This window comes from Bos javanicus, chromosome 3, assembly GCF_032452875.1.
Source record: "Bos javanicus breed banteng chromosome 3, ARS-OSU_banteng_1.0, whole genome shotgun sequence".
In the NCBI taxonomy this organism is placed as follows: domain Eukaryota; kingdom Metazoa; phylum Chordata; class Mammalia; order Artiodactyla; family Bovidae; genus Bos; species Bos javanicus.
The window spans coordinates 120,201,666-120,224,574 of record NC_083870.1 but is presented as its reverse complement, the minus strand read 5'-3'; the positions used below and the strand labels follow the sequence as shown (position 1 = coordinate 120,224,574).

Sequence of the window (22,909 nt, the reverse complement as noted above, 5' to 3'; positions counted from 1 at the left end):
CCGCGCTCCGGAGGGAGCAGAAGATGCCCGAGTCCGTTTACTGGGGCTTAGACGGGTTTGCAGCGGGGACAGGACCCCGTAGGTGGATCTGGGCCACGTGGCCTCCGTGTGTGAACGTGAGACCGCCCCTGCACGTCTGTCGGGGAAGTGTCTGGGGTCTCCTCTGAGGGGCCCCGCACGTGCAGAGGGGCGGGCGGGCAGCACAGACCCCTCCCATCCCGACCCCAGCGCCTGCAGCAGCAGGACTCGGAGTCGGGAGCCCAGCGCAGGCCCACGTCCTTGCCCAGCGGGCCCCCTGCCCGAGTCAGTGCCCGCTGCATCCTGTGTAAAACGGGGCGCTGCGGCTCCCCGTGAGAGCTCGCAGGAGCGGAGCGTGACCCGTGGGGTTTGTGACTCTGTCCCCCCCACCCCCCACTGGGGCCGACTTGGACTCGACCACTGACAAGGGAAGGGCCAGCAGGGTGGGTGGCCAAATCAGGAAGGTGGACAGGCCAGGGGCCGGCTCGGTTCCACCGAGAACAGCGGCAGCTGCCCTGGGGGGCTCAGCCCCACCCCAGCACCTGGAGCATAGCCCTGGCTTGGCGGGACCTCGAGTTTCAGGGGATTCCCCGAAAGCCTGCCTGATTCACACACGGTGCAGCTAAGCCGGACCGGATGGTGTCCACTAGGGGGCAGCAGCCGTCCAGCCTCAGCCCCTTCTAGGGAAGGGCGATGGGCAGACCCATCCCGCTCCAGCCGCGACCGCGGGGCAGGGGGCTCTGAGGGTCCAGACACGCAGGGTTTGTCCTGACCCGCGGCGGTGGTAGGGGGGCGGGGGCTGCTAAGGGTCTGCAGGAGGGTCTGCTGACTGCTGTGTGCAGGGCCAGACGATAAATACTCTCATCCGGGACCACAGTCTCCATCGCACAGGCTGCACTGTTCCTTTCCTTTGTTTTTACAGCCCTTTAAAAATAGCTGTGTTTCCACTTGTTCACATGCCGACCGCCTGCTCAGAGCCCTGGTGGCCACCACGCGCCCACGGTCACCGCCTGACCTTGCAGAAAGGTCTGCAGCCCGTGTCGGGGGGCTGCTGCCCCTGGACCAAGGGGGCCCCTCAATGGGCCTGTTGCTGTGGCAATGGCCGGCGGCGGCTGGTCTCCCGGCTGGGGCCCTCAGGTGTGTTCTCTGATGGGACTGGTGGGGATGCCCCGAGGTCCTCCTGGGGCCAGAGACACGGCCACCACCATGGACTCCGCGAAAGGAAGGGCTCTGTGCCAGGCAGCAAAGCCACCGCCACTTTCCAGGCCTGTGGGCACAGACGCTGGCCCGTTGCAGCCGGGGTGGGCGCTCACTACTGTCCATATGCTTCCACGATGTTGCTGCCCTTCAGCCTCACCTGCCCGCTCTGGCCTCAGCACTGCCACCGTCCACCCCCTGGAACTCTGTGTCTGGCAGTGATGCGGGGGGCTTCTCACAGGCACCCCCGCCTCTGCAGAGGTTGGAGTCAGCAGTCCAGTGGGCACCCCGCCTCCCCACCCTCTGAGGGCACCTGGTGTCACGAGCCCGAGGCCAACCGCCTCAAGATCACCCCAAGGTCTTCTGCCCCATCCACCCCTCCGGCCCTGTTTGCTCAGAGAACGCGACCCCAGGAAGGGTCTGGCTCCCTTTGGTGGCCCTCTGGGCAGGGGCCGGGGCGAAGGGGGGCATCCCTCTCCCTGACCGCAGGGCCACCCAGCCTGGCTGCTGAATCCCGCTGGCCTGCTCGGGTCACACACTGCCCTGCTGCGCCTGCTGCCCCGGTGCGGGCCCCACCCCCACGGGAAACACGCCAGTGTGCCTTTGTCTCCCGGACAGCAATGCACACTTGGCCTCAGGGTCCGCTGTGTGTGGTGACTGAGGCCACCAGTGCTGGGCGACATGGCCTTGGTCCTTAGCCACACCAGTGGGCCAGGAGGTCTGAATCAAGTTTAACAGACCCTGGACGAAAGCCCGAGTCCCCCAGGTCTGCAGGCAGGGACAGTGATGGGGGGATGGGCCAGGGGTCTGCCTGTCCCGGGGGGCTCCTCAGTGTAGGCCGGGAGCTGCCTCTGTGATCCCTGGGGGGGGTGGCTGAGGTCAGCGGGCGGTCTGCACGCAGTCGTGGGGCCTGGTGGACGGAGGCCTGGCCATGGAGCACTCCGGCCCCCATGGGATCCAGCTCAGCCACCTGCACCTGTCCCGCTGCTCAAGTCCTGAGGGCAGCAGATCGCCTGGGTTTGGCCCGAAGAATCAGAGAGGCGGGCAGATGGGCAGACTCAGGTGGAGCCAGAGGGGAGGTGGGCCGGGAGGGAGGCGGTCTGCATGCCTTGCTTGTCTGCTCCCCGCCTGGGCTGGGTCTTGAGTTTGTCTTTGTAGAGATTGGCCTTGGACAAAGTGTGGTCTCCGCTGGGGACAAAGGCAGGCTTGCCACAAGAGAGGTGGCATCCCCGGGCCCAGGGTTTCCTGGCTGTGATGCAGGCCCACAGTCTGGGTTCCATCTGCCTGGGCCCCTCTGTGTGGCCTCATGGGACTCAGAGAGCCAGGGACACCAATGCAAACCACATGGTGTGTGCTTGCTTCGCCAGGGCTCCTAACAGCCGACGGGGAGCCCTGGGCCTGGGCAGTCTCCAAGGAGCAGTGACAGGCTGATGCTGGCACATCAGGAAGGTACCATCAAACCCCAGAGCTCAACAGTTTTATGTTAATAACCTTGAAATTGTATATAAAATGGATATTCCCCCGAGAAAAACAGCTTACCACATGTGAGTGGAAACAGACAACCTAATTTTTAATATATGATCATAAAGAAATCGAATTAGTGTTCAAAATTTTCCCACCAAGAAAGCTCTAGGTCCAGGTGGCAGCTCCAGTGAGTTCTACCAAACATCCAGGAGATAAGCCCAGAGGCACATGGACTCTTCCAGACAGAACAGCTCATTCTACAAGGCTTGCATGACCTTGATGGTAAAAGTTAACAAGGCCAGTCAATAATGGGCCAATGGCACATATAAAATCTGCTGAAATATTAATGCATTATTAGCAAAATGAATCCAGCAATATATAAGTTGGATAATCATTACGAATTTGGATTTTTGTTAGGAGTACAAGTGTGCCTTTACATTAGAAAATATTAATTTAAATGACCGATTTAACAGGTTAAATGTGAAAATCATATAATCATCAATCATCTCTGTAGGCACAGAGATGGTATCTAGTAATAGCCAACATCCACATGTGAAAAATTCCCCAAATATGAGAATAGGAATATGACTATCCCTGGGAATCTCCAGGCAAGAATACTGGAGTTGGTAGTCATGCCTTCCTCCAGAGGATCTTCCCAACCCAGGGATCGAACCCACATCTCTTATGTCTCCTGCATTGGCAGGCAGGTTCTTTACCACTACGCAACCAGGGAAGCCCGTGAAGGGACATCCTAACATGATAAAAGGGCATCTTGAGAGCAAACAGGAAGAAGCAACACGTTTAGTGGTGAAACTTGGACCACTTCCTTTTTCAGACCCTGCTAACACTACATCTGCTGGACACAGATATCCAGCCAGCACAGCAAGGCAAAAAATGAGCCCAAGTGTAAAATGATTAGGGATGAAGAAACACCACAGTCACCAGTTGCAAATGCCATGAACACGGATGTGGAAAACCCAAAAGAATCTGGATAAGGTAGTAAAATTAATAAGAGGTTTGGTCTGGCTTCAACTATAATATTAGAAAAGGTAAGAGCTCAACTGAGATTCTGCATTAACAGAAGTAAGTAGAAAAGAAACGAAGTAAAGACACCATCTATATAGTACAGAAAATATCAAGTCCTCAAGGATAAGTCTAACCAAAAAACATGCAGGTCTTCCCTGCCATCAATTATAAAACTGTCCTGAAAATATTGGAGACAATCTAAATAGACACAGAGAAGTGCCCGAGCGTGTGCACCCTCAGGCAAGGGAGGCGGCCGAAGGGGCTACTTTCCTTCAAGTGGAGTCATGTGCCTGCTTCACGTGTGCGTGTGCCGGGGCACAGGTGTGAGCGACCAAGCCACACAGCCATGAGGCTGTTGGCGGGTGGGAGGATGACTGGAAATGTATTCATGCCTTGAGGGGAATTTTAAAAATCAGGCACAGAAACCTCTGACCATAAAAATAAAGATGGGTTCATTTACCACGTTAAACTCAAGCGTGTCTATTCACCCAAGATGCCACTATAGAGAGTGAAATAGGCGCAGAAAAAAAGGGGAAATCTATTTGCAACACTTGTGACCCAGTGAAGATACAGACTCCCATAAAGTAACATGAAAAAAGCAAACTCAGTGGAAAAGAGAAAAGACTTTGTGCATTTACGAATGAGGAAATCCAGTGCTCAGCCTCAGGAATGAAAAAGAACATCAGGACCGCATTTTCACCCACCCACACCACTGGGTCAGGGTTGGAGTGGCAGGTGCGCCCCTCTCCCTCCAGGGCCCACCCTTACACCAGCGCCCACGTGCACCCAGACATGTGTTCACGGACTTTCACAAACAGCACCAGTAGGGATGGCCTAAAAGTAGGGACAACCCCAAAAGCCCACTGCAGTGAAACTGATGAACAACTTGATCTAGGTATTAATAATTAAAATATATTTTTAAATATTAAATAATATATTTTAATTATCAGTTCAGTCACTCAGTCGTGTCTGACTCTCTGCGACCCCATGGACTGCAGCATACCAGGCCTCCCTGTCCATCACCAACTCTCGGAGCTTGCTCAAACTCATGTCCATCGAGTCACTGATGCCATCCAACCATCTCACCCTCTGTCGTCCCCTTCTCCTCCTGCCTTCAATCTTTCCCAGCATCAGGGTCTTTTCCAATGAGTCAGCTCTTCGCATCAGGTGGCCAAAGTATTTGAACTTCAGCTTCAGCATCAGTCCTTCCAATGAATATTCAGGACCGGTTTCCTTTAGGATGGACTGGTTTGATCTCCATGCAGTCCAAGGGACTCTCAAGAGTCTTCTTCAACACCACAGTCCAAAAGCATCAATTCTTTGGTGCTCAGCCTTCTTTATAGTCCAACTCTCCCATCCATACATGACCACTGGAAAAACCATAGCCTTGACTAGACGGACCTTTGTTGACAGAGTAATGTTTCTGCTTTTGAATATGCTATCTAGGTTGGTCATAACTTTCCAAGGAGTAAGTGTCTTTTAATTTCATGGCTACAGTCACCATCTGCAGTGGTTTTGGAGCCCAAGAAAATAAACTCTCTCACTTTTCCATTGTTTCCCCATCTATTTGCCATAAAGTGATGGGACCAGATACCATGATCTTAGTTTTCTGAATACTGAGTTTTAAGCCAGCTTTTTCACTCTTCACTTTCACTTTCATCAAGAGACTCTTCAGTTCCTCTTCACTTTCTGCTGTAAGGGTGGTGTCATCTGTATATCTGAGGTTATTGATATTTCTCCCTGCAATCTTGATTCCAGCGTGTGCTTCATCCAGTCTGGCATTTCGCATGATGTACTCTGCATAGAAGTTAAATAAGCAGGGTGACAATATACAGCCTTGACGTACTCCTTTTCCTATTTGGAACCAGTCTGTTGTTCCATGTCCGGTTCTAACTGTTGCTTCTTGACCTGCATATAGATTTCTTAGAAGGCAGGTCAGGTGGTCTGGTATTCCCTTCTCTTGAAGGATTTCCCACAGTTTGTTGTGATCCACACAGTCAAAGGCTTTAGGGTAGTCAATGAACCAGAAGTAGATGTTTTTCTGGAACTGTCTTGCTTTTTCGATGATCCAACGGATTTTGGCAATTTGATCTCTGGTCCCTTTTCCTTTTCTAAATCCAGCCTGAACATCTGGAAGTTCTTGGTTCACATACTGTTGAAGCCTGGCTTGGAGAATTTTGAGCATTACTTTGCTAGCGTGTGAGGTGAGTGCAATTGTGGAGTAGCTTGAACGTATTTTAATTATAAATAGGTAGACAGAATATGAATGGAGGAACCCAAACAATTTTGAGGAAGGCAAGTGCAGGACTACGACCTCAGCCCGGATGCGGGGGCGTGGTCAGGGCGATGGGCCCGGGCGAGGGCGTGGCGAGGCGAATGTGAGGGGCGTGGTCTGGGAGGGCGTGGCGAGCGTGGGGGCGTGGCGTGGCTGGCTGGCGGGGCGCGGCCTGCGCTCGGAGCCGCGCACTGGCGCCGGTGCGGCTCTGTGCCTGCGTTTAGGTAAACGGAGTGGAGGGTGAGGAACCGCGCTGGAGGGGGACGCAGTTAGGAGGGCAGGAGGCCAAGGCCGTGGCCGCAGGGTCCCGGGGCTGGGCCACCTGCCGGAGGACCTGCCCGCTCGCCCGGCCCGCATCCGGCACCCGCCCCATCCGCCCCCGCCCCGAGCTGGCCCGGCCGCGTGGCTCCGCAGACGCTCCGCCAAGTTTCCTTCCTGCCTTTGAAGCCCGGGCTCAGGTGCGTGCGGCGTGTGCAGAGGCCTCCGGCCTGCCCGCCAGCACTTGGCCGCCTCCGGCTCCCGTCTCGGGCCCGCCTCAGATGGCTGCCGCCCTTCCCACGGGGTGTGGGCCAGGAAGGAGGCAGAACAAGCCGGCCCTGTTCCGCTGCCAGGGCCCAGCAGGGCCGGGACCGCGGTGGGGAGGCGCGGGCCCCGTGCTGAGCGGCCAGGCCGCTGGCCAGCGCTCCCACCTGGACAGGACCGTCCTCGGACTTCTTTTGTCCAGAGAAGAACATCCCCGGGCGGGGCAGGGTCCGGGGGTGCGGAGACCCCTGCGGGGGCCCCTGTCCACCCCACCCTGTGATTCCTCCCCTTAGGGGCCTGCGAGTGCAACCTCCACAAGAGGTCAGTCTTAGTATTTTTTTTCTACTTGCGCCAGCGCTTGGTAAAACACACAACAGAGACAGGAAAACAGGAGAAAGGATTCGACCGGGACCGCCTGCGAGGGCCCACGCCTCCTCAGCCGCTGATGGATCAGAAACCCAACATGGAACTGGCCGTTTGCTGGGGTCCTGCACCCACCGTCCCTCAGGGCCTGAAGCCAGCCGGGGTGGGGGCCTGCCTGCTTCCCCCACCTAGGGATGCTGGCAGAAAGGCAGGGAGACACCCCCGGGGCAGGGAGCAGGGCACTTGGGAGCGGCCTGCAGGACTTTGGCTCCGAAGCCCCTTCTGCCCCCCACTTCCCTGCAGTTCCTGACGTCCAGGGCCTCCCTGTGGCCACCCTCCGGTCTTCCCAAGCCCAGGCCTCGGGGGCAGTGCTGGCTTTGCTGTGCTCGCCCACAGTAGGGTCCTCCTCTCTAGGGGTCTAAGCACTGGCCCCCCGAGCTGGGGCTGGCTCCCAGGCTGCCCCGTGAAGGCAACGTGGATGGAGCCGACCATGTGGAGCGGGCAGCCGCAGGTGCTGACTCCTCGCCTAGGACCCTGGCAGGCGAGGATCTTGGTGGGGGAGTCGCTGGTCCCTTGGGACAGACCCAGGGTCATGTGCAGCAGGAAGGTGGCCCGTGGGGCATGAAGGAGGCCTGCCCTTGACTGGGGGTGTGTGTGGCCAGGAAGGGGGCTGGCAGCAGGGCTGGCCCTCCCCTGACCCAGGAGAAAGTGCAGAGACCACCTGGAGGCATTTCCGACTTGGATAAAGCGGGGAAGGAGCGGAAATGTCCTGGAGACTCTCAGAGGCCACTCACAGCTGAAATTGTGGGACGTGTGTCTGGCTGGTCCCTGAGCTGGGCAGTTTGGGGCTGGCTGGAGCCACCCTTGCTGGGTAGCGGCTGCTCCGGGCTGGGCGGGCCAGTCTGGAGGGGAGCCGGGGTCCCGCAGCTACAGCACCCAGCTCTGCAAACATCAGATCACGGAGGGCGGGGCCTCGGTTCCTGCTTTGACGTCTCTGCCAGAAATAAAACAATAAAGCCCCGAGGCCTTTTATAAGCTTGTTTTGAAAAATGTAGGCATGTCTTTTATTTCCTGGCAGCTTTCTAGGGAACCAGGATTCCTTCCACAAGCACAGCTGGGGACTGGGGTCCTGCTCACAGGACAACTGTGGGCTGGGCCCGGAGCCCTGGGCAAGGTGGGGCCCTGGATACCAGAGCCTGCAGAGGAGAGGCTGGCCCTCCCTAAGCACCCCATGTGCCGGGCGGGCCTCTCCTGGCCTCAGGAGTGCCAGAGCGGACTGAGGGGGCTGGAGCCGCTGCCATGGTACCAGGGTGAGGCCTGGGGATGGGCAGAGGGCTGGCGTCAGGCCCCGCAGTGGGTGGGGGGTTGGAGAGAGCCCTCCCCCAGGCCCTCCTGGGCTGCACACCCTGCCCCTCCTCCGCTGTCCAATCAGGGCCTCCCCGTGACTACCCTCTGGTCTCCTCCCAGGCCTCGTGGCCCTGCCTGTGGCCCTGAGCCCAGGCCCTTGAGCCCCTCCACCAGGGCGGCCTCTTCAGGAGGGCCAGGCCCTGTCCTGAGCCTCCTGCAGGCCTCACCGCCCCTCCCCTGCCCCCACGCCCCCCACCAGACCACAGCTCCTGCTCCCCGCCACCAGCAAAGCCACCTTCTTCCCTCATCTGCCATCCCTCGGCCAGGTGTCCCCCAGGACAAGATCCCAAGTCCCCAGGGGGCCCTGGACACTGCGGGGACAGCAGCCTGCACCCAGCACAGCCTGACCTTGCTGCCCTGAGCTCCGTAGACACCCCCCACCCCAGATGTCGTCTCTGAGTGCAGACCCGGTGTGTCTGCTCCCACACCCTGCCAGGCGCACTCGGGACGGCGGTCACTCCTCCGGGATCCCAGCCCCCACCTCCAGCAGACCTCTGGGGTGCCTATGCTGTGCCCCCTCTTCCAGGAGCAGGTGGCAGGGCATGTCTGGCTCTGGACTCAGACCCTGGAGCAGCTCAGAGGACAGCGTGCCCCTCCTGTGGCCCCGGACTCAGCCCCGACGCTCAGACTGAGCCCTGGGGCTGGGAGCAGAGCGCTGGTTTGCACACAGTGGGGTGAGCGGCGTGCCCGGTTTGTAGAGGGCTAGTCACAGACCTGAGGTGTTGAGGCTGGGCCCCCACGCAGGAGGTATGGGGGTGTCCAGCTGGGCAGCTGCCCAGTCTCGGAGCTACAGGAGCAGTGTCCTCCTGCTTCTGTCCCTGGGCCTGCCCACTGCCCCCATGCCATCATCAGCTGGACCACAGGTGCCCTGTGTGGCCTGGAAGCTGGGGGGCCAGAGCAGTGCCCTCCAGGCTGACTCAGTTCAGGCGAGGAGCCCCCTTCACCCCAGAGGAGGGTGTGGATGAGGAACTTGTTGTAAGAAAAGGAAAGAACCAAAGGCCTGGACAAAGGTGTGTGAGCTGGACGTGCACTCAAGCATCCCAGGAAACACTGAGGCTGCCGCACTGCCCACAGCTCGTGACCAACAAAAATTACGGTCAGTGGTGCTGGCGATAACAATCCTGTCTGCCAGCGCGAGAGACATAAGAGACGGGGGTTTGATCCCTGGTTGGGAAGACCCGCTGGAGGAGGGCATGGCAACCCACTCCAGTATTCTTGTCTGGAGAATTCCATGGACAGAGGAGCCTGGGGGGCTACAGTCTACAGGGTCGCAAAGAGCCAGACACGACTGAAGTAACAGCGCTCATAGCCACAGGATGGAATATTACACTGTCAGCAGAAGCAGGTTTGCACAGCAAATTTGAGGCACTGGAAAATGCTCGTGGTATAACACTGAAAGAAGTGTGCCGAATGGGAACTTGTATGACAGGCAGCCCCAAACACACTCGACAACACACCAGAAGGGATTTTGCCAAAACATTCAGTGTGCTTGCTTCGGAATGATGGGATTGGGGTGTATCGTCCCGAAGATGAGAAGATGAACACCCGACATTTATAAGGCTGCTTCTAGGAGCTAACTCTCCTCCAGGGGCTGGGTGAGCACCGCGAACAAACGAGACAAAAGTTATTTTAAAACTGAAAATTAAACAGTGCGGCTGGTTTGTGTCCCCTCCTTGACTCAGCTCTGGGGCTCCATCAAGGTTTCGAGATCAACGCATAAAAGTGAATTATCAGAAAGTCCGTAGTGAGTGAACGGTGGGTTGTCCGGGGCAGTGTGGCCAGCTGGCCGCTTCTAGCATCATAGCCCCCGAGAGCTGGGACAGGGCCACCTGAGCTCTCCCAAGCAGGGCAGGCTAGCCTCCTGGTGAGGGTGGCAAGGTGCGTGCCCGGGGCTCCGGGGTTCCCATGGGAAGGCGTTCCCAGGGGAACGAGGTGTCTGTCAGACTCACAGGACGCCTATAAGACACTGCTCACACTTTGGATCCACACTCGGCAAACGCTAGGATTCTGCCCTGCCTGCGTGACCGTGTTCCCTCTCCTGCTGCACAGACAGGTGTTTCCTGAACCGTGAAAGGAGCTTGCAGCAGTGACGGCCTTCACCCCGAAGCCGACAATGCGTCCATCCCCCCGGCAGGGACAATCCCTGCGGAGGACACGCACAGCAACCCAGCACTGGGCACGCAGAGCGTCCTCCGTGTGCGTGCCGCGTCGCGCATTCACTCACGCCGGTGTGAACCCACTGGCTTCTCTTTACTTAACGGACTCAAGGCTGTCATTCCCACTGTTTTAATGCCTCACTCGTCCTCTGCGGCCACCGAGAGCCCCCAGCCGACGGCCTCTGTGCCCTGTCGTGGAGTCCTGATCATCCGTGGGTCACATGCCTCCTTTCTGGAGTGAGATTTCCCAGATTCATTTTCTTCTTTCCTGTGGGTGTCTGGGAGCCAGGATCCGGGCACTGGGCCTCTGAGTGGCCAGGGGGTCATGACTCCCTGCACTTCCCTCAGTGCATGATGTCCCCATGCACCTCCGCGCGCGCCCCCATCACAGTGTGCAAAGACAAACACACTTGTGTGGCAGCCCTCTGGCGGTCCTGATCCAGAGCAGGGTCACTGGGCTGCCCCGCGACACTCGCTTCCTCGACCGCTGCTGGCTCCCCGTCCTCCCTGGGCACCAGCAAGAAGGGGGCATCGGGAGGGGCCTGGCCAGGACCCTCCCTGCCCATCAGGGACTCATGCGTTTCTAAGCAGAGCTCAGCGGCCAGCTCTGCCTCCGTCTCACTGGTTTTGTCTGGGGGTCAGGTGGGTCTTGCAGACGTTTGGTGGGCAGATGCCGTGACAGGGCCAGCTGGACACCTGTCACTGGCGGGACAGGCTTGCAGAGCTGGGGGACCAGGTTCTCGGTGGAAGCCCCTCCCCTGGGTGGGTGGTCCGGGAGAGGCTAGGTGGGACTGTGCCCCAGGTGGGGCTGCCAGCGGGCCAGCAGATGCCAGGTGTTGAGCTAGCCCTTCCTGGGGCACCAGCCAGGGCACAGGCCAGATCGACAGCCAGCAGGACTCGCCTGGGGCTCACAGGGCTCACTGCCCTCCTCGCCCACACGCTCCAGCTCCCACCCAGGGCTGGCCCCCGGGAACTGGCACCAGGGTGCCCCAGAGACCAGGACGGGGAAGACCCGCGTTCGGTAGTCCAGGGGGTCACAGCTCCACAGGTGAGTGGCCAGGAGGGGCTGGAAGAGCCTCTGGGGGGTGGGCGGGGGCACACCGAGGTAGGGGGTGTACCACCTCGGGCACCACCCCCAACAGCTGTCTTAGAGACACAGCCACAGACCCCACGTCCACATCTCAGCCAGCGCACCCTAGCAGCAGACTGTGGGCCCTCCCAGGGTGCCCAGCACCTTCACAGATGCTGCCAGCCTGGCACTCCCTCCTGGGGGAGGGAAAAGAATCACTGCCTGAGGTGCTAGTGGGCGCCTGATGCCAGAGGAGCCAAGATCTCCCTCAGCGGCCTTCGGGGGGCTGCAGCTGGGGGCTTCTGCAGGGGCGTGGGGCCTCCGGCCACCACCGGGCCCTCTGAGGGTGTCTCAGCCCTCACACTGCCCCGAGTGGGCCCTGCCCCTTGGCCAGGCTGGCAGGCCAAGGTGCAGCCTCTTGTCTGGCTCCTGGTGAGGAGGGTTCCCCTCCACAGGGCGGCTGCCACCACCATGCCCGCTGGCAGTGTTGGCCTGGTCTGTGCTGAGAAGGGACTCTCGACAGTTCTCACAGCCTGATAAGTGCCGGCTACAGCTGCTGTGGCAAGATGAGGGGGCTTCCCAGAAGGGGGCCACCCGTACGCAGCAGCACCGGGTCCGTTTCCCAGCAGAAAGCAGGGTCATGGTGTGAGCAGGGCCATGGTGTGAGCAGGGTCACAGTGTGGGCAGCGTCACGGTGTGGGCAGGGTCACGGTGTGGGCAGCGTCACGGTGTGGGCAGCGTCACGGTGTGGGCAGGGTCACGGTGTGGGCAGTGTCCCGGTGTGCGCAGGGTCACGGTGTGGGCAGTGTCCCGGTGTGCGCAGGGTCACGGTGTGCACAGGGTCACGGTGTGGGCAGCGTCACGGTGTGCGCAGGGTCACGGTGTGAGCAGGGTACAGTGTGGGCAGCATCAGGGGCTGGGGCCTGCCTTCACCCACCCGTGTGCTCTCCCACTCCACAAACCGGCTCTTTGCGGAGCACTGGCTGGGGATAAGGGGGCAGAGGCCGGGGGCAGGGGCCCAGCCCTGGAGGGCTCTCCCTCAGCCCGGTGCTGGGCTGGGGGCTGGCCCGGAGGGGTCCACTCGGACGCAGCCGTTTGACCTACTTGTTTCGGAATCCCTTCCCTTCTCTGCCCTCAGTTCTAACCCTCTGCCCCGCTCCCTGCTCGGTCACGGAGCGCAGCAGTTATTTCAGGCAAGTGTCCTCGGGAGTCTGACTGTCTTCCCGGCGGAGCAGAGACAATGTGACGCGGGCCCTCTGTCCCCACGGCAGGTGTCGGGTCGTGTCAGTTTTGGGAGACAGAGCCTCTGGAGACACATATTTTGTTATGAACCGCAGGGCTGGTTTCTCCTGAACCCACGGGTCTTGCTAGCAGAGCTCTCCCCTTCAGAGCCCTTGCTCCCAGTTGTTTTGGCAGGGGTGGGTGTTTTTGGTGAGGCGGTTAAGAGAGTCAACTGTTTTAATCATGTTTTCACCTGTGACTTGGAGCCAGGTGGCTGAGCCTGGCCCGCGTGCTCAAGGAGCACTTGGACAGAATGCTCTGGAAAGGTGGTGCCAGCGTGGGTTTTCCCACTTCTAGGGTGTATGGGCCTCCCTGGCTCCCAGAGACCCAGAGCTGCCCGCCCTTCCCGTGCTTCCGGAAGTCAGCCCAGCCCCTCTGTCCAAGGCCGGGCCCAGAGGGACGTTCAGTGGGTGGCACCGAGAGAGAATGGCTGTCCCCTCCCACCCGAGGCATCGGAGCAGCCCAGGCGGGAGAGGAAGAGGGGATGTGGGCTGAGCTGGGGTCAAGAGGGGCGGTGCTGATGGGGGTGAGTGACGGGGGAGGTGCTGATGGGGGTGAGTTGACGGGCGCGGGGGCGGGGGGCGCGGAGGGGGGGAGGCTGGCGGTGGAAGGGGTACTGGAAGGGGCTGGCGGGAGCCGGGGTGGGAGGTTACAGGACTTCAGCCCCGCCCAGCACTTTTCCAGCCAGGATTTGGGGGACAGCGGGGTGCTGGCGCATGGCCCCCACCCCCCGAGTGAATGCTCGATGCAACCCTGAGGCGCAACATTTCATTCCCTCGGTGGCCTGGGCCCCCCGCCCCCGGAGCGGAGGTGCTGTCCTTGGGTGTAGCCACCCCTACTCTCCTGCGCTCCCTCCGGGTGTCCCGGTGTGACGGTCTGGGCCTGAGTGGTCCCCCAGGTCCAGGAGAGTGACCGGGGGCTCAGAGAGGACCAGCCTGCCGGGTTCCCCAGAGCGCCCCTGAAGGTCCCGGCAGGCCCCAGCCTCGGGGCAGTGGGCCTCAGGTGCCAAGCGCGCGCGGGCCGTGTGGTCCTCAGAGGGGCTGGGACCTTGGCAGCCAAGCCAGGAACTGAAGGGGGGCGCGCCCCACTGGGAAATGCAGGACGCGCCGGCCCGCTGCCGCAGCGCTGTCGGTGAAGCACGCAGGACAGCCGACGGCCCACGCTGCGCAGGGTCGGCCCGCGACCCCAGCGCCGGGCGGTCGGGCAGGGAAAGGGGCAGCGGCGAGGCCCAGGTGGCCGGCCGGAGCTCGCATCCCCGCCCCGCCCGCCGCTCCCTCGGGCCGCTGTCCGGCCTTGGCCGCCGGAGGAGGAAGCGCTGTCCTCACTCCACCTCTGGCCGCCGCGGTGCCAAGTTGCTGGCGGCGGCGGGAGTCGGGGCGGCGGGCGGCGGGCAGCGGCCGGGGCGCAGCGCCCTCCCTGGCGCCCCCCGCGGGCTCGGGTTACTCACGTAGAGGCCGGAGTGCTCGGCGCCGAAGAACGGGAAGAGCACGGAGAGCGGCCGCAGCCCAGAGCCGCCGTCGTCCTGCTTGGGGGTGACCGCGTCGCCGCGCTCCGTGCCGAACGGGTAGAAGTCGGCGAGGGCCACCGCGCCGCGCGCCCCGCGCGCCCCGAGCCCCAGGGCCGCGGCCAAGAGCAGCGCCCAGGTGGCGCCGCGCAGCATCGCCGGGGGTCGGCGGGAGGGGACGGAGCGGGGACACACACAGCGGGGACGCGAGCCGGACACAGCGGGGACGGAGCGGGGACCCAGCGAAGACACAGCAGGGACAGAGAGGCGACGAGGCGGGGACGCAGGGGGACGGAACGGGGCTTTGCGGTCAGCGCGGGACGGAGCGAGGCCGCGGTGGGGAGTGACCCGCAGGGCCGGGCGGGCGTGCGGGCAGCGCGGCCGCGCCGTAGGTAGGTGGACTCCCGGGTCGCGCCCGCCCTGCCGGCAGGGCCGCGCTCGGGTCGCCTCTTTCGGAGGAAGGCGCCGGGCGGGACCGCGCTGGAGGCCGGACCCGCCCCTGTGGCCGCGATTTAAATATCCAGCCGGCGGTCACTCGGGCCTGGGCGGGGCCGGGGCCGGGCCATGCAAATTAGGCGGCTCTTAAAGCGTCAGGCCGACGGCGGGCCCAGCCCTCGCCCAGCGCCCCCGGAGTGGCCCACCCCTTCCTCCTCCGTGGGTCCCCTGCCGCCCGCGTGGGGCCAGCCCAGAGGAAGCGACTTGTCCACAAAGAGGTCCCGGAACAGACCCTCAGGCCTGCATGGGTTACTGGGCCTGGGGAGCAGGTTTCCCCCGGGGTGGGGGCGGCCTTTTCAGGCCCCTGACCCCCAGGGGACCTGGCCACCGACCTGCCAGAGTGTCGTGGATCAGGGGCCACCCTGACTGGCAGTGCCTGAATGGGCTCCTCCGGAAGCGGCCAGAGGCTGCATCCACGCTCCACCCCGCACCCCAGCCCTGAGGCTTGCCATCCGGTTTTATGAGCGGAGGACCTGGCCTGGGAGAATGCAGGGCATGAAGAAAAGTTTCCGCCCTGCGTGGCCTAGTCAGGAGAATACTGGTGGAGATGGTTTTGGGGACCTAAGGAAACCTCACAGCAGGGGAGTCCGGGGCGAAACCTGCGGGGAGCATCCCTCTTCCAGGGTGGCTGGTCCCTGCTGGCCTGCGGGCACGATGCTGCGTGGGCAGGGGCAGGACCTAGAGAGCCCACAACTGAGCTTCTGTCTCCAGTCTGCGGCCACCCTGGCCCTCCTCCTGCCGCCAGGCCCACTGCCCTGAGAATCAGACCCTGAGTGTTTGTCCCCGCGGGGGCTGGCATCTGGGCCCCCAGTGCAGGGCCGGAGCCCGGCACCTCTCCCCATCCCTGCTCACAGGTGCTAGTGCGGGCTGATACATGACCACAAGCCAAGCCTGGGGCCCCTGAAGACTAGGGTGCGCGGCTCAGAGATGAGCAGAGAGCAGCAGGGACAGCAGCTCTCACCAGCTGGGCTGTTTTACACTTGGCTTCGTGCTTCTCTGTATTTTCTCAAATGTCCTCAACAAGCATGTATCACTTTGCAGTCAGAGCAAGGCACACTAAATGTGACTTCTAAGAGCTAGTGGAGGGGTCCTGTATGTGTGAGCCATGACTGGGGGTCACAGATTTACACATCACCCCTGTGATGTTCATGCCCTCCAGGCTGGTCAGGTGCCGAGTTTCAGGAGGCACCCACTGTGGCTGATGCCCTGCTGGCACCACCCTGAGAGGGACTGTCCCTCCAGTTCCACTGTAGCCCCATCCTGCTCAGTTGTGTGAGGGCCGGCCCTGGGTCAGGCTTCTGCCTTGGAGACCCCAAGGGCAGCAGGACAACTGTGGCTCCAAAAAAACGCAGGATGAGAAAGGCCATGGCCGCACATGTTTGCGGGAGAAATTCAGAGATGACACCCGACTGCAGGACCTGCCCTGGGAGCAGACTCCAGTGCCACACGGCTCTTAGCGGGGGCCGGGGGTGGGGGTGGGGAAATGCCCGTGTACACACATGCACACACACCCCAGCACACACACATACACACACACACACATACACACACCCCATCACACACACACATCCATCCATACACATGCACACACACATGTCCACACACACACACCCCAGCACACACACCACACATACCAGCACACACACACCCCAGCACACACACACACACCCCAGCACACACACCACACATACCAGCACACACACACCCCAGCACACACACACACACACCCCAGCACACACACACCCAGCGTGCGCACACACACACATACATACACATGCACACACACATGTCCACACACACTCATCCCAGCACACACACACACACACATACACACCCCCCAGCACACACACACATACACACACACACACATGTCCACACACACATGCACCCCAGCGCACACACACACACACATGCTGGCACACACACACATGCTGGTGCACACACACATGTACATGCATACACATGTACACCAGCACATACACCTTACACACCCCCACACACATGTGCACACACACACCAGCGCACACACACACACAAGCACACACTCCAGTGCACGTGTGTGCACACACACACACTGGTGCACACACACATACACACATCCACACCCTGGCACACACGGGCATTTCCATGAACCCCTCCTTGGCACCCTGCTGGCTCAGCTGCAGAGCGGGGAGGTGGGGGAAGCCCAGAGGCCAGCAGCATGGAGGTCACGGCCAAGGTCAGAGGAGGGGTGTGGCAGCCTCGCCCTCCTGGGACAGGAAGGTTGCTCCTGAGCCTCACTGGCAAAGGCAGGGAGGGGGCAGGACATGACCCCCATGGGGTCGCCAGAGGGCAGAGGGGCCAGAAGGCTGGTCCCCATGGTGGGAGCCCAGGAGGACGTGCTTTTCCATGTGTGGCTTTCGGTGGGAACCGGGCAGCGTCTGCCAGCTGCGCGGTGGGCTCGGAGCCCAGTGGGGAGCCCAGCAGAAGCCTGCCCCTGTTTGTTTCCTCAGGGGGGAGGGCCGGGGGCCCCACCCTGACAGGGAGGCGGCCGGGGTGGGGTGCTCCAGGCTGACCGTGGACCCCTGTTGAACCTGCACCCCTCCTGCAGGGGGTGCAGGGGGGGCCCCTCCCCCTGCTGCATTTCCTGCTCTGGGTGGGATGCCGGGGACCCTAGCAAAGGCTCACTTCGGGGCTAAGTTTTGGGTTCACCTGGGCGCCTATGGGGGCAGGGTGCATGCCGTGGTGCTCAGCAGACGTACCCAGGAAGGACTATTTCTCCAGGCTCAGTGGGAGCGGCTGGCCCAGACAGGGCCTCAACCCGCCTCCCAAGGGAGTCCTCTCGCACTTTGTGAGATGCCCAGGCCTGGGCCCCCCGGAGAGCTGGCACGCTTGGTCTGGGTGGGGCCAGCGGCAAGCGAAACCCCGCAAGGCTGTACTTCCCAGGCACAGGCCTGCTGAGCCTCCAGGGCCCTCGCCCTGGGCTATGTGCAGTCCCTTTTGGGAGACTTGGAGTTAACAGGAGGCTCCACCACGCTGGGCATTACATTTCAAACACAGTCACACACACACACACTCCACAGGCGCAAGAGAGAAAAAATAATTCTTTTTTCCAGGTGCTAAAAATATTATCAGGAAATACTTTTTAGCAATGTGCTGTTTCAGGTTCCCCTCCGGACTCAAGGGTGCCTTTGTCTTCGCCACAGAAAGTCCACATTTATCAAAACCAAAATCATTTTATCAAGCAGGCTCGTGTTTTGCGACCGGGAAACCTGAGCCTCCCCAACAGGCCTGTGACATTTTAATTTAGGGCCTGAGTGTGTGTGCAATTTAGATAGGGAGCCCCGAGCTGGACTTGGGACACCCCAGGACCCCATGCCGGCCAAGGTGGGGCGTGCTCCCCCACTGGAACCTGGCCAGGTGGGCTGGTCCCTGCAGGGCGGGGCGGGGTCTCCAGCAGCGCTGCTAGGGGCAGAAGCCAGCTGGCTGCATCCCCAACTCTCTCTCCCTCTCCCCAGAGCCATGGGGCTTCCACACAGGTGACACCCCAGGGAGACCCTTATCTGCTCCAAGAATGAGGTCAGCAGGTCACAGAGCCTGGAGGGCAGGCGGGGTCCCGCTCCTGGGGAGCCCGCCGGGTGCGGTCATGACACTGAGAGGCGGGCTGGGGCAGCTGGTGCATGGAGCAGAGGGGTGCCTGGGTCCTGGGCGCACAGCCATCCGCACAGGCGCGGTGACCATCAGACTTTCACACAGAAGCTACGTGCTCACCGCTGGAAATGTTTAAGAAAACAGTTTACTTCCATTAGAAAAATCCTTTTACCTAAATATACAACTTTATGTTGAACAAGTGAAAATAGTGTCTCCTCCACTGGTTGAACTTTCACTGAAATATGACAAATCCTAGAGGGTCCCAGGCACGTAAGGTCTCCCGGGAGCAGCCAGGCAAGGAGGCTCTGGGAATCACCAGGAGAACGTTGGTCCAAGCCCAGGTGGCTCGCAGGTCAGTGCTGGGAGATCTCTCCGATCCCTCCTGCATCTGGGCTCTGTTCCTCTTTCATCCGTGGGCGCCCACTGAGCACCTCCTCTGCATGGGGAGCTTTGGTCCAGATGTGCGACCCCGAGAGGCCAGGCCCGCAGAGAGGAGAGCGTTGATGCCGACTCGTCTCCGGCTGTGCTTGTCTACTTCCTCTCCACCCACCACCCCATGGTCCCTCCTCCACAGGGAGCGGACTGCGAGGTCCCTGGGCCACCAGGCCAGGGAGGAAGGGAAGAGGCCCTGAGTGTCACACGTTGTCTCATGGCCTTCCCCTCCCGTCTGTATGATGTTCTCCAGCGGTGGCCTGGGGGGTGGTGTCTCTGGGTTGCTCTTTGCTCTCTAACCGGCTGCTGCAGTGGGTGGCCGTCTGGGTGCATCTACCACCACCAACACCTCCTTTGCCCAGATCATCACTGCTAATGGGTCAGCACACTCTTCACCACACTCTGGGAGTTGGTGATGGACAGGGAAGCCTGGTGTGCTGCAGTCCATGGGGTTGCAAAGAGTGGGACACGACTGAGTGACTGAACTGAATTGAACACTCTTCCGCTCTGAGCCTGGGTCGAACTTCAGAATCCTTCTCAACACAGCCACCGATAATTGGACAGACTTGACGGGCGGAATGGAGCATGTTTGGCCACCTCTCTCTAGACAGTTTACAACATACAGTCACCCCATGACTAAGTTCCATTCGAGAGGAGGCCCTGGCAGGACAGCCTGTGTTACAGGCTGGGTCCCTGTCACCGCAGACAGGTGGCTGGTGTCACACGCTTGGGCCACAGCTCACATGACGGGGCCGGGGGGGGGCCCGGCCAGCTTCAGCCCTCTCACCCCCAGGAGCCCGGATGGGGTGCGGCTGGCACCTGTGCTCGAGGAATGTCCTGGGCTGGCTGGCGCCCACAGATGTTGTCAACATGTCACTTATGAGACCAGAGGCCGTTTGGAGCGGAACCAGATCACCCTGACCCGTGTTCATGGGAAAAGGGAGAAAAACACTGACAGGTGAACCGCCCGGCCGAAGATGGCTGCCCTGGTCTCCGTGGCAACCGGGGCTGGATTCCCGCAGGAATTTTCCCGGCGTTTATGGGCTGGGAAATCGGGTGGTTCTCTAACAACTCTAACTTTTACACCCCAGTGCCTCTCGCGGCCAGTGAATCACGGGGACCAGACTCTGAGTCACTTCCAGCCACCTGCCACCGTGACGGCCCTGCAGTTCCTGGAGACGGAGCCGGGCCGCCTCTGGGTGCGGGGAGGTGGTGGCTGGGTCTTGCAGGACATTATGTTTTTGGCTCCAGTTGGTGGAAATGTTCTCCACGTGTTTCCCTGTGTTTACAGAGCTGAGGGCACGGAATGCAGCCCGCGTGCGGAAGTCGGCCTGCCGGGACCTGGCCCGGTCAGCACACCCGCCCGGTGCCAGGGCGGACGCGGGCGCAGGGAGGCCCCGTGCAGCTGGTGGGGGGGCCTGTCACAGAGCAGGGCCCAGAGCTCGGTCCTCGCCTGCCAGGGCCCGGGGTCCTGAGGGCCGGGGGAGCTTGGCGGTCAAGGGTCAGAGGGCGCCGCTGACTCCAGGGCGCCCCTCAAGCTTGGGTCCCTGCTGAGCGGCGGTTCTGCTGCCTGCTGGTCGGGGCTGGGGCGGCCTGGCCACCTGGGCTTGGGAGCCGCCTTTACTTCTTGGCCCGGAAGGCCTGGAGGAGGCAGGCTCGCTGCCACTGCACGTCCCGGTCCAGCGGCTGCCTCCGGTTGGCCACCTGCGGACGGGCAGGAGCTCAGGCGGGCGGGCGGGCCCCGTGGCTGAGCACCATGACCAGAAGGACTGGGAGGCCACGGTCCCTGGCTCCCGAGGCGGGTGTGCCTGCGGAGAAGCTCCAGGCAGATGGCAGACGCACCAGCAGCCGACAGGGTGTTTGGTCCTACCTGTGATCAGGGTCACCACCACTGCGTCCTGGGGACCGAGGTGACCGCCCACCCCAGTGGTTGGACCCCTTCCGCAGAGCCACGACGAGGACAAAGAGCTCCTCGGCTGGTGAACCGAGCCCATGTGGCCTGGAGGGACACTGCTCAGGGGGAATAGGCTTCACTACGGGTCCAGGCCTCAGGTTCCTCATCTGGGAAATGGGGGTTTTGACCAGGTGGCTCCCTGGTGTCTGAGAGCTCAGAGCACATGGGGCAGCCCTGACCAGCATGTGTGTGTTTGCGTGCATGCATGCACACTTGCACGAGTGTGCACGCATGTGTGTGCATGTATGTGCAGGTGTGTGTGCACGCACGTGTGTCTGTATATGCACGCGTGCACACGTGCATGTGTGTGTATGCATGTGTGTGCATGCATGTGTGTGCGCGTGGGTGTGGGAGGGGCAGAGTTAATGCTCAAGGCGCTGTTCTGCTTTGTGCCCACCCCGTCCCCCACACACACTGCTGACCTGTCCCCGACTCTAGAGCCACCATGGTGCAGTGTGCCAGGCGCGTCTGGACACTTCACACCCAGCGACCTCTGACTGCGGGACTGTCCCCACCCCTCTTGATGGGGGTCGATGGTGGCGTGGAGAGGGCGGTGACCTGCCTCCGCCCCTCAGTGAGTGTGGGGTGACGGGAGGACACAGTGGGGGCCCTGGGGTGGCCTGGAGGAGCTCAGGCTGAGGCCAGGCGGGCACAGCGCCCCCTTCCCTGTGCACCCCTGCCAGCCCACCTGCCCCTCCAGCATCTTCGCCTGCCGCTGCTCCCTCTCTCGGGACGCCGGGGCCTGTGCAGCCTGTGGTCGGGCTCTGTGCAGGCGTTCCGTCTCTGCAGCCTGGAGTCACTGGTGCCGGGCCGCCAGCTCCTGGAGCCACTGGGCGTGGGCCTGCTCCAGCTCTGCCATCTGGACCTGGGGGAAACCCCAGGCACCTCACTGCCCACCCCGGGCTGGGCTGCGCAGAGGCCCGGGGCATCCAGGTGGCCCCACTGCCCTCTGTGGGGGTCCAGGCACCCTCCTGGACCGGCAGGTGGGCTTGGGGTTTTGTATACGCATTCGACCTCTGGGCCTTGTCTGGGCTGGAATCCCGCCCACAGGCCTCCAAAGAGAGACTTGCGTCTGTTTTAACGGTGTCCTTCTCTCCACTTGGCTGGACTGTGGGTCCCACAGGCATCACGAGCTGAGGCTTGCCCCTCCCCTACTTGCCAATCCCCTGTCTGGTGATGGGGGGGCTGTCAGTGGGGGAAGGGCAGGCACCCCGGTACACACAGAGCACCCCCAGACCTGCCTGCAGGCCAGCTGACCCTGTGTCCCCCACACTGCCCCCTCTTCTGGCCCACGCATTGGCTTACAGGTCCTTGACTGCTCCCCCAACTCCTGCAGGGCCATGGAAGCCTGAGACCTGAGGGGTCTCCCTGGCAGAGCCCCCTGATGCCCGGGGCTTTGTCTCCACACTGTTCTGCACCGGAGAGGTCCAGCCTGTCTGTCCCAAGTGTGAGCTCATACCCATCGGACAGACCCAGCTTCCGGGACCCACAGTCACCTAGACCCTCCAGCCCCTGGGCCCTCAGTCTGCCTGCCTGGGGACTGCCCTGCTTGGGCACAGCCCTTCCTGGCCCCACCCCCGCCACGCCCCACAGAGGGTCATGGAAGAGCTGGGGTAGATGCTCCGTCACCGGTCACCGAAAGAACACACGATCTTTGGGGGAAGGTTTAGGGGCTCCTTTTGCCCCTGTGGGGATGGTCCCTTTGGAGGAAGCAGCTGACACTCAGGGCAGACCTGGCCTGGCTGTCAGTCACCGGGGCAGGATGGGAACCTGGGCCCCAACCAGGACCCGTCTCCACTACCCCAGCTCTGGGCCGGGTGGGGCAGTGGTCAGGGGCCATCTGGCCAGTCCCTGCTTCTGAGCCTCCTCGACCCGCCCCCCTGCCCTCTGGACAGGCCTGGCCTCTGGGGGCCCTGGGACAAGGCAGGCAGGTCTGGAGGGCAGAGGGCCAGAGGCCATACTACAGCAGCAAAGAGTCTTTTCTTCTTCAGGGCTGAGGGAAGGCAAGAGTCCCCCTCCACTGCAAAAGGAAGTCCTGTTTCTTTAAAAATCCAGTTACACTCCTGGATATGCATGTTAAAAAGAGGAGAGAAAAGTGAAATCCAAAATAAATAAA

The 22,909-nt window shown here is 61.4% G+C and overlaps 2 protein-coding genes and 1 long non-coding RNA gene across 17 annotated transcripts in view; all 3 read right to left on the bottom strand.

The window, feature by feature from the left end:
* SNED1 (sushi, nidogen and EGF like domains 1) overlaps positions 1-14,768 on the bottom strand; it is a 74,881-nt gene extending 60,113 nt beyond the window's left edge. For 7 of the 10 annotated variants that reach the window (XR_009735586.1, XR_009735584.1, XR_009735585.1 and 4 more), the window contains exon 1: positions 14,226-14,768. Coding sequence is in view for 6 of the 10 variants with exons in the window: in XM_061412907.1 (XP_061268891.1) it covers positions 14,226-14,438 (213 nt within the window). In the remaining 4 variants the exon portion in view is untranslated. The remainder of the gene's footprint in view (positions 1-14,225) is intronic. The other 3 variants (XM_061412909.1, XM_061412910.1, XM_061412911.1) reach the window with 2 other exon arrangements.
* Positions 2,761-14,218, bottom strand: LOC133244998 (uncharacterized). The gene is made up of 2 exons (XR_009735589.1): positions 4,952-14,218; positions 2,761-4,910 (listed from the first exon to the last, which is right to left on the bottom strand). It is a non-coding gene; the product is annotated as an uncharacterized LOC133244998 (long non-coding RNA).
* Positions 14,769-18,534: 3,766 nt separating the features above from the next.
* CROCC2 (ciliary rootlet coiled-coil, rootletin family member 2) overlaps positions 18,535-22,909 on the bottom strand; it is a 76,971-nt gene continuing 72,596 nt past the window's right edge. For 3 of the 6 annotated variants that reach the window (XM_061412899.1, XM_061412903.1, XM_061412901.1), the window contains exon 26: positions 20,451-21,658. In XM_061412899.1, the coding sequence (XP_061268883.1) occupies positions 21,228-21,658 (431 nt within the window). In that variant the 3' untranslated portion in view covers positions 20,451-21,227. Of the gene's footprint in view, positions 21,659-22,909 lie in introns of all 6 variants that reach the window. The other 3 variants (XM_061412902.1, XM_061412905.1, XM_061412900.1) reach the window with 3 other exon arrangements.